The sequence below is a fragment of the Rhinopithecus bieti genome, unplaced genomic scaffold (genome assembly GCF_001698545.2).
Source record: "Rhinopithecus bieti isolate Rb0 unplaced genomic scaffold, ASM169854v2 scaffold_74621, whole genome shotgun sequence".
Lineage (NCBI taxonomy): Eukaryota > Metazoa > Chordata > Mammalia > Primates > Cercopithecidae > Rhinopithecus > Rhinopithecus bieti.
This window is the reverse complement of record NW_016827731.1, coordinates 535,867-546,816: the sequence shown is the minus strand read 5'-3', so window position 1 is coordinate 546,816 and position 10,950 is coordinate 535,867. Positions and strand designations below refer to the sequence as shown.

The 10,950-nt window shown below is 42.6% G+C and overlaps 1 protein-coding gene across 3 annotated transcripts in view; it reads right to left on the bottom strand.

Moving 5' to 3' along the window:
• LOC108523483 (acetyl-CoA carboxylase 1-like) overlaps positions 1-10,950 on the bottom strand; it is a 177,219-nt gene that overhangs the window by 83,239 nt on the left and 83,030 nt on the right. For all 3 annotated transcript variants that reach the window (XM_017864127.1, XM_017864130.1, XM_017864128.1), the window contains exon 2: positions 6,863-6,909. In XM_017864127.1, the coding sequence (XP_017719616.1) occupies positions 6,863-6,909 (47 nt within the window). The remainder of the gene's footprint in view (positions 1-6,862; positions 6,910-10,950) is intronic.

The following is a 10,950-nucleotide window of genomic DNA, read 5'->3' as shown; positions in this document are numbered from 1 at the left end:
AAAAAAAAAAAAAAAAAAAAAAAAAAGACAAAGAAAAAAGATTAATTCAGGAGATAATAATTCCCATTTGTGGACCTTTTAGAGATTCTCTTGATTGATCCCGACCTCAACTTGTATACTGATGGAAGTTCCTTTGCAGAGAAAGGACTTCAAAAAGCGGGGTATGCAGTGGTCAGTGATAACGGAATACTTGAAAGTAATCCCTCACTCCAGAAACTAGCGCTCAGCTGGCAGAACTCATAGCCCTCACTCGGGCACTAGATTTAGGAGAAGGAAAAAGGGTATATATATACGGACTCTAAGTATGCTTACCTAGTCCTCCATGCCCACGCAGCAATATGGAGAGAAAGGGAATTCCTAACTTCTGAGGGAACACCTATCAAACATCAGGAAGCCATTAGGAAATTATTACTGGCTGTACAGAAACCTAGAGGTGGCAGTCTTACACTGCTGGGGTCATCAGAAAGGAAAGGAAAGGGAAATAGAAGGGAACCGCCAAGCGGATATTGAAGCCAAAAGAGCTGCAAGGCAGGACCCTCCATTAGAAATACTTATAGAAGGACCCCTAGTATGGAGTAATCCCCTCTGAGAAACCAAGCCCCAGTACTCAGAAGAAGAAATGGAATGGGGACCCTCATGAGGACAGAGTTTCCTCCCCTCAGGATGGCTAGCCACCGAAGAAGGAAAAATACTTTTGCCTGCAGCTAACCAATGGAAATTACTTAAAACCCTTCACCAAACCTTTCACTTAGGCATTGATAGCACCCATCAGATGGCCAAATCATTGTTTACTGGACCAGGCCTTTTCAAAACTATCAAGCAGATAGTCAGGGCCTGTGATGTGTGCCAAAGAACTAATCTCCTGCCTTATCGCCAAGCTCCTTCAGGAGAACAAAGAACAGGCCATTATCCAGGAGAAGACTGGCAACTAGATTTTACCCACATGCCCAAATCTCAGGGATTTTAGTATCTACTAGTCTGGGTAGATACGTTCACTGGTTGGGCAGAGGCCTTCCCCTGTAGGACAGAAAAGGCTCAAAAGGTAATAAAGGTACTCGTTCATGAAATAATTCCCAGATTTGGACTTCCCTGAGGCTTACAGAGTGACAATGGCCCTGCTTTCAAGGCTACAGTAACCCAGGGAGTATCCCAGGCATAGGTATACAATATCACTTACACTGCGCCTGGAGGCCACAGTCCTCAGGGAAGGTCGAGAAAATGAATGAAACACTCAAACGACATCTAAAAAAGCTAAGCCAGGAAACCCACCTCGCATGGCCTGCTCTGTTGCCTATAGCCTCACTAAGAATCCGAAACTCTCCCCAAAAAGCAGGACTTAGCCCATACGAAATGCTGTATGGATGGCCCTTCCTAACCAATGACCTTGTGCTTGACCAAGAGACGGCCAACTTAGTTGCAGACATCACCTCCTTAGCCAAATATCAACAGGTTCTTAAAACATTACAAGGAGCCTGTCCCCAAGAAGAGGGAAAGGAATTATTCCACCCTGGTGACATGGTATTAGTCAAGTTCCTTCCCTCTAATTCTCCATCCCTAGATACATCCTGGGAAGGACCCTACTCAGTCATTTTATCTACCCCAGCTGCGGTTAAAGTGGCTGGAGTGGAGTCTTGGATACATCACACTCGAGTCAAACCCTGGATACTGCCAAAGGAACCCGAAACTCCAGGAGACAACGCTAGCTATTCCTGTGAACCTCTAGAGGATCTGTGCCTGCTCTTCAAACGACAACTGGGAGGAAAGTAACTAATATCGTAAATCCCCATGGCCCTCCCTTATCATATTTTTCTCTTTACTGTTCTCTTACCCCTTTCACTCTCACTGCAACCCCTCCACGCCGCTGTACGACCAGTAGCTCCCCTTACCAAGAGTTTCTATGGAGAATGCGGCGTCCGGGAAATATTGATGCTTCATTGTATAGGAGTTTATCTAAGGAAACCCCCACCTTCACTGCCCACACCCATATGCCCCACAACTGCTATAACTCTGCCAGCCCTTGCATGTATGCAAATACTCATTATTGGACAGGGAAAATGATTAATCCTAGTTGCCCTGGAGGACTTGGAGCCACTATCTACTGGACTTACTTCACCCATACCGGTATGTCTAATGGGGGTGGAGTTCAAGATCAGGCAAGAGAAAAACACGTAAAGGAAGTAATCTCCCAACTGACCCGAGTACATAGCACCCCTAGCCCCTACAAAGAACTGGATCTCTCAAAACTACATGAAACTCTCCGTACCCATACTCGCCTGGTAAGCCTATCTAATACCACCCTCACTGGGCTCCAGGAGGTCTCGGCTCAAAACCCTACTAACTGTTGGATGTACCTCACCCTGCACTTCAGGCCATACATTTCAAACCCTGTACCTGAACAATGGAACAACTTCATCACAGATATAAACACCACTTCCGTTTTAGTAGGATCTCTTGTCTCCAATCTGGAAATAACCCATACCTCAAACCTTACCTGTGTAAAATGTAGCAATACTATAGACACAACCAACTCCCAATGCATCAGAGGGGTAACTCCTCCCACAAGAAGTCTGCCTATCCTCAGAAATATTTTTTGTCTGTGGTACCTCAGCCTATCGTTGTTTGAATGGCTCTTCAGAATCTATGTGCTTTCTGTCATTCTTAGTGCCCCCTATGACCATCTACACTGAACAAGATTTATACAATCATGTCGTACCTAAGCCCTGCAACAAGTACTCATTCTTCCTTTCATTATCGAAGCAAGAGTGCTAGGTGGAGTAGGTACTGGCATTGGCGGTATCACAGCCTCTACTCAGTTCTACTACAAACTGTCTCAAGAACTAAATGGTGACATGGAATGGGTCGCCGACTCCCTAGTCACCTTGCAAGATCAACTTAACTCCCTAGCAGCAGTAGTCCTTCAAAATCGAAGAGCTTTAGACTTGCTAACTGCCGAAAGAAGGGGAACCTATTTATTTTTAGGGCAAGAATGCTGTTATTATGTTAATCAATCCGGAATCGTCACCGAGAAAGTTAAAGAAATTTGAGATCGAATACAAAGTAGAGCAGAGGAGCTTCAAAACACTAGACCCTGGGGCCTCCTCAGCCAATAGATGCCCTGGATCCTCCCCTTCTTAGAACCTCTAGCAGCTATAATATTGCTGCTCCTCTTTGGACCCTGTATCTTTAATCTCCTTGTTAAGTTTGTCTCTTCCAAATCGAAGCTGTAAAACTACAAATAGTTCTTTAAATGAAGCTCTAGATACAGTCCATGACTAAGATCTACCACGGACCCCTGGACCAGCCTGCTAGCCCATGCTCCGATGTTAATGACATGGAAGGCACCCCTCCCAAGGAAATCTCAACTGCACAACCCCTCCTACGCCCCAGTTCAGCAGGACGCAATTAGAGCGGTCATTAGCCAACCTCCCCAACAGCACTTGGGTTTTCCTATTGAGAGGGGGGAAGTGAGGGACAGGACTAGCTGGATTTCCTAGGCCGACTAAGAATCCCTAAGCCTTGCTGGAAAGGTAACTGCATCCACCTTTAAACACGGAGCTTGTAACTTAGCTCACACCTGACCAATCAGGTAGTAAAGACAGCTCACTAAAATGCTAATTAGGCAAAAACAGGAGGCAAAGAAATAGCCAATCATCTGTTGCCTGAGAGCACAGTGGAAGGGACAATGATCGGGATATACACCCAGCCATTCGAGCCAGCAATGGCTACCCTCTTTGGGTCCCCTCCCTTTGTATGCTGTGTTTTCACTCTATTAAATCTTGCAACTGCAAATAAATAAATAAATAAATAAATAAATAAATCCCAACTGTGATTTTGAGGTGCTCTAAGATACGGTACATTAATAGATAATAAATGTATTATTAATAACTCTGTATGCTATAACCCACTGTGAAGTATGAAAGTAGGTGGACAATAGTGCTTGATATCAGATGAGAAACCATCAATACTTTAAAATGTTTGGGAATCACCACTGAACATGTGAAAATTACATATGCACGATTGTTCTGGTGTAATTCCTGAGTCACAGTTTATTCATTTACAGAGACAAACAGCATTTATAAACGTTAGAGTAGTGTGGTCCTCAAAGTGTGGTCCGTGGACCAGTGGCATCCCCTGGGAACTTGCTAGAAGTGCAAATTCTTGGGCCCTACCCCAGACCAACTAACCGTATCAGAACCTACAGGTCAGCATCCGTTAATCTATGCTTTCACAAGCCCTAAAGGTTGAGAATCACTGTGGTACAAGAATAAAACAGTAATTAACAAATTGGCAGGACTGCTAAAACAAAACTAAAGAAAACCTATACCAGCCTGGGCACCATAGTGAGATCCCATCTCTAAAAAAAATTTTTTTGAATTAGCTGGGTGTGGTGGCATACACCTGTAGTCCCAGCTACTGGGGAGGCTGAGGTGGGAGAATCGTTTGAGCCCAGGAGCTCAACACTGCAGTGTGCTGTGATAGCACCACTGTACTCCAGCCTTGGTGACAGAGCAGGACTCTGTCTCAAAAAACAAAAAGAAAACTACAGACATTTCCTTTTTTTGGGCGGGGGGGGAAGGGTCTTGCTCTGTCACTCAGGCTAGAGTGCAGTGGCATGATCCTCGTTCACTGCAGCCTCAAACTCCTAGGCTCAAGCAATCCTCCTGCCTCAACCTCCCAAATAGCTGGGACTACAAGCATGCACCACTATGCCTGGCTACTTTTTGTTTTTTTGTACAGACAGAGTCTCCACATGTTGCCTAGCCTAGTCTCAAACTCCTGAGCTCAAGTGATCCTCCCACCTTGGCCTCCCAGAGGGTTGGGATTATAGGTGTGAGCCACTGAGCCCAGCCTAACATTTCCTGAATGTGAACTGGAGATTACTTTAGCTAACTTTTATCTTTAAAACTAAAATCAGCTGGGCGTAGTGGCTCACGCCTGTAATCCCAGCACTTTGGGAGGATGAGGCAGGTGGATCACGAGGTCAGGAGATCGAGACCATCCTGGCTAACACGGTGAAACCTCATCTCTACTAAATATACAAAAAATTAGCTGGGCGTAGTGGCGGGCACCTGTAGCTGGAGAATGCCGTGAACCCAGGGGGCGGAGATTGCAGTGAGCAGAGATCACGCCACTGCACTCCAGCCTGGGCTACAGAGTGAAACTCCATCTCAAAAATAAAATAAAATAAAATAAAACTAGAATCAAATATAAAAGTATCATGCAACGTGAGCCAAGGTCGCCACTACACTTCAGCCTGGTGACAGAGCGAGACTCCATCTCAAAAAAAAAAAAAAAAAAAGTATCATGCAACAGAAAAAATTTACTGTCTAAATTTACTATACATTTCTCCCTTGAAATATTAGGTCTTAAAAAAAGTTCAAGACCAGCCTGCTCAACATGGGCAAACCCCATATCTACTAAAAATACAGGCCAGGCGCAGTGGCTCATACCTGTAATCCCAGCACTTTGGGAGGCCGAGGCGGGTAGATAACCTGAAGTCAGAAATTTGAGACCAGCCTGGCCAACATGGCAAAACCCCGTCTCTACTAAAAATACAAAAATTAGCCGGGCGTGGTGGCGTGTGCCTGTAATCCCAGCTACTCAGGAGGCTGAGGTAAGGAGAATCGCTTAAACCTGGGAGGTGACAGAGGGAAGACTCTTAAAAAAAAAAAAAAAAAAAACCTTTAAAGGGCTCCCATTATTTTTGGCCAGGCACAGTCGCTAATGTCTGTAATCCCAGCACTTTGGGAGGCCAAGGAGGGTGGATCACCTGAGATCAGGAGTTCAAGACCAGCCTGGTCAACATGTGAAACCCCATCGTTACTAAAAATACAAAAAATTAGCCAGGCGTGGCAGTGGGCACCTGTAATCCCAGCTACTTGGGAGGCTGAGGCATGAGAATCGCTTGAACCCAGGAGGCAGAGGTTGCAGTGTGCTGAGATTGCGCCACTACACTCTAGCCTGGGTGACAGAGACTCCCTCCGCCTCAAAAGGAAAAAAAAAAGAAAGGAAGAAAAAAAGGCAGAGAGGGAGGGAAAAGGGGAAAAGGGAGGGAAAAAGGAAGAAAGGGGGAGGGAGGGGAACGTTCCAACAGACTGACCACACTGAAGAACATCAAAAGTTACAACAGCAAAAAGCCTATTTCACATTTACAGCAGTAAATAGTTAAGTTTAAAAATAACAGTAGATCCAAAAAATAAAATCCCATCCCAACTAACAGAACATAATGGGTGCCTTCTTCACAAGGTAAATAAACAAGGCACTCAGGTGCAGATTCCAGCTTGCAGTCTGACTGAAGTTAGGTGACCACACAAAAGAGAAAATCCACAAAAAAAAAGGCAGAATTCTTTGATTCCATGGGAGAAGAAAAAGAAAGAGTTAATAAAACATGGTTTCTGGGCTAATAAGTGAGAGTCTCAATAAGGCCAGCCTCAAGTTCCTAGCTAAGAAGACCATGGAGGCAGCCTTCTCTAAACGGTTATGTAGATTGGAGGCAACTCAGTGTGAACAGCTAAAAAGCCTGTCCAGCAACTGTACTGAATAGTATTTCCCAGGCACGAGCCTACAGACCAACAGAAAAGAGAGGTCATGTATGGAAAATCACTGAGTAGCTGTCCAGACACTCTAGAAGCTACTCCACAGCCTGTCTCACTTCCACTGATTCTAATCCTGAATTAAAGAGAGAACATAGTTGAGTACCACTGTTAGACTCTTTGTTCACTTCAGGTTATCCACCCTAAATCTGCCTATATTATTTTGTGGAAGTCAACTTTTAACACAAAAGCCTACAGTTTGATATTTTACAACATGAACAAAATTTTTATCACATTGTAAACAAGAAGGAGTATTATTTGTAACTGACCTCTTATAATTCTTACTGTCTGAGTAGATATCCACCTCCAAAAAGAACTAAAGAGAGAAAAGAGAGAAAGATTTTAAGGTTTGTTTTTTTTTTAAGAAACAAACTTTTGTCAATTCCTGTTTTGCTCAGCATAATACAAAGGTAATAATATACAAAGTATCTATTTTTCTGGTCAAATCTATTATTTAACTTAAAGCACAAGGTTTAACAGTTTAACTATTATTTGTTCAATTCTGTAAATCAAACACATTACATACTTTATTGTTTATGAAAATATTAAACAATAGAACAAGCTTACCATTTCACAAGGTGGCTTTTCCTATTGTATACTCGATGAATACATTTCAACATTTTCATTTCTAATATTTCATCAAAAAAGAGGTAGTGGGGAGAAAAGAACCACTAGATTCTCTACAATTCACTTAACCTCTGATTATGTTTCCAAGCGGCTGCACCTACCCACAAAGGTTGGGAGCCAGGGGGAAGACAGAGCACCATTATACTAAGTCCCTAAACTGTAAGAGATCAAAGAGTCTCTAGCAGCTCCCCAAATCCTGGGTTTCCTTCTTAAGCCTGACAATTTAAATGTATCTAGGGTAGAAATTCTCAACTCTGATTATGTTTAAGAATCACCTGTGGAGCTTTTAAAACTTGTACAAAGTCTAAACTCTACCCTAGACCTGCTGAATCAGAATTGCAGCTGGAGGCCCAGGGATATCAACTTTAAGTTCCACAGTTAATTGACACTGATGCAAATACACCGTTGAGAACCACTGGTTCAGGACAGAGAAGAAACAAAAGGAAAGAACCTCTCACACTGATAGGGAAATCTAAAACTTCCAAGAGAGGACCCCTAAATGACAAGGGACAAGATTTAGGATATTAGGACTTATCCAGTTATGGAGTCTGCGCTAGTATTATTCCCTACAATTGAGAAGAGGAAGGAAAAAGTTTAGATCATGTAACCAAAGATGCAGTGAAGCTGGAGTTCAAACCTAGGACCAACCAAGCTCAAACTTCGACTCTGTCAAGTATTGCAAGTGACTGCAGACTTGAACGGGTCACTTAACATCTCTGTATATTTTACAGACAAGCCTCCTCATCTGTAAAAATAAAAAAGAAAGTCTTCAGTGGTGTGCACCTATAGTTCCAGCTACTTGGGAGGCTGAGGCGGAGGTGTGCTAGAGTACAGGAGTTGGAGGCTGCGGTGTGCTATGATCACACCTGTGAAAAGCCAATGCACTCTAGCCTGGGCAACATAGCAAGACCCCATTTCAAAAATAAATAAATTAATGAATAATTAAGTTTAAAGAAGGTCATTTGTACGTCATGGGACTGCTGTGAAAACTAAGAATATATGAAACGATTTTGTAAACTATAATGCAATAGGCCAGTGTTTTTCAAATTATGGGTTACCACCCAGCAAAACATTAAGAAATCAATTTAGCAAGTTATAATCAATATTTTGAAAATGAAATAAGATAGAAATGTTAAGATATACCATAGTTTATGAGAGTATCTGTAGTTTTATAAATTTTTGTTTCAGTTATATATAGGTCATGATGTAAATGACATTTTATTACGAGTTGTGTCAAAAACGTCTTAAAGCAGCCAGATGTGGTGGCTCACACCTGTAATCCCAGCACTTTGGGAGGCCAAGATGGGCAGATCACCTGAGATCAGGAATCAAAACCAGCTGGGCCAACATGGTGAAACTTCGTCTTTACTAAAAATACAAAAATTAGCCAGGTGTGGTGGTGTGTGCCTGTAATCTCAGCTACTCCGGAGGCTGAGACAGGAGAATCACTTGAACCCGAGAAGTGGAGGTTGCAGTGAGCACCCCACTGCACTGCAGCCTGGGCAGCAGAGCAAGACTCTGTCTCAAAAAAAAAAAAAAAAAAAAGTCTTAAAGCCACAACTAATCCTTACTCCCTCACTCCCTCCAGTTTATAACCTCACTAGACAGCAAAGACAGTCAGTTAAGTACATAAACCAATGATTCTTAAAACTGTCTCAACTGTTGGAAATTTGATAAAAGCTATGGACCTTTTCTTGACAAAAATGTACCTTCATACAAAATGTTCCTTGCATGCAGGTTTGGGATTCCTAAACTCCTGCCCGGAATTAGGTTAAGACCTCTTTCTCCAGAAAGAGGACTAAAAAAGAAGCTGACCTTTGGGGAAGGTTCGTATAATTGCTGTCTTAGTTCTAAAACAAGGCCTTTTTCCAGATCTAGTCTGTCTATTCAAATAAAAATTATTTTCTTCATTATATAAAATTGTTGACAATGCCAAATTCTCTTTTATTTAAAAAATATATCATGTGGCCAGGTGCAGTGGCTCACATCTGTAATCCCAGCACTTTGGGAGGCGACGATGGGCGGATCACTTGAGGTTAGGAGTTCGAGACCAGCTGGCCAACATGGTAAAACCCTGTCTGTACCATAACTACAAAAATCAGCCAGGGATGGTGGCAGGCACCTGTAATCCCAGTCACCGGGGAGGGTGAGGAAGGAGAATGGCTTGAACCCAGGAAGCAGATGTTGCAGTGAGCTGAGAATGCACCACTGCACTCCAGGCTGCGGAGAAAATAAGACTCTCTCTCAAAAAATATATATATATATTTTTTTTTAATATATATACATATATGTACTTTTTAAATACATACATACTATATATACACTATATATATAATGTATTCTTCAGCTTTTATTTGGAGACTCTTGAAAATTTTTGCAGAAGGCTCCCAAACTGTGCCTTATGTTCCTGAAAATGCGGTAAAGCTAACTACAGCTAATGTATTTAAGAGTCAGCCTGGGCTAGGAGTGGTGGCTCATGCCTGTAATCTCAGCCATTTGGGAGACTGAGGTGGGAAAATCCCTTGAGCCCAGGAGATCGAGACCAGCCTGGACAATATGACAAAACCCCATCTCTACCAAAAAAAAAAAAAATTAGCTGGATGTGGTAGCACATGACCATGGTCCCAACTACTTGGGAGACTGAAGTGGGAGGATCACTTGAGCCTAGAAGGTTGAGGCTGAAGTGCCACTATACTCCAGCCTGGCCAACAGAATGAGACCTTGTCTCAAAAAAAAAAAAAATCTGCCTGCATTTCATTCAGAGATTTTTTTCTTTTCTTTTCTTTTCTTTTATTGAGTCAGAGTCTCAATCTGTCACCCAGGCTGGAGTGCAGTGGTACAATCTCAGCTCAATGCAACCACTGCCTCTCGGGTTCTAGCGATTCTCCTGCCTCAGTCTTCCAAGTAGCTGGAATTACAGATGCATACCACCATACCTGGCTGATTTTTGTATTTTTAGTAGAGACAGCATTTCACCATGTTGGCCACGCTGGTCTCAAACTCCTGACCTCAGGTGATCCACCTGCCTCAGCCTCCCAAAGTGCTGGGATTATAGGCGTGAGCCTCTGCGGCCAGCCCAGATATATTTTTCTAAATAAATACAACAGATGTTACCAAATTTAGTTAGCATATTCTACTTGAACTCAAATTACACTGTATTTTCCAAGCAATTCTAATAAAGAGGCAGCAATTAGTTTTTGTAGCCACTGATAAAACTATACAAGCTTATACAACATGTCCTTGCCTCTCAAGTCATAGTAAGTTCACTTAAATGTTTTCAAAGAAGCCCAGTGCAGTGGTTCACGCCTGTAATCCCAGTACTTTGGGAGGCCAAGGCAGGTGGATCACGAGGTCAGGAGTTCAAGGCCACCCTGGTCAAGATGGTGAAACCCTGTCTCTACTAAAAATACGAAAATTAGCCAGTGTGGTGGCGGGTGCCTGTAATCCCAGCTACTTGGGAGGCTGAGGCAGAGAACTGCTTGAAACCAGAAGGTGGAGGTTGCAGTGAGCCAAGATTAAGCCACTGCACTCCAGCCTGGGCGACAGAGTGAGACTCTGTCTCAAAAACAAACAAACAAACAAAAGATGTTTTCAAAGAGAATAAGTGAATTTGCCTTTTTCATTTTGTCATTTATTTTTTAATGAATTTTATTTTTTAATTCAGTGATTCATAGAAGGATTACAGAGAATTTTATTTTAAAAACTATTTTAATTTACCACAAGTTTTAAA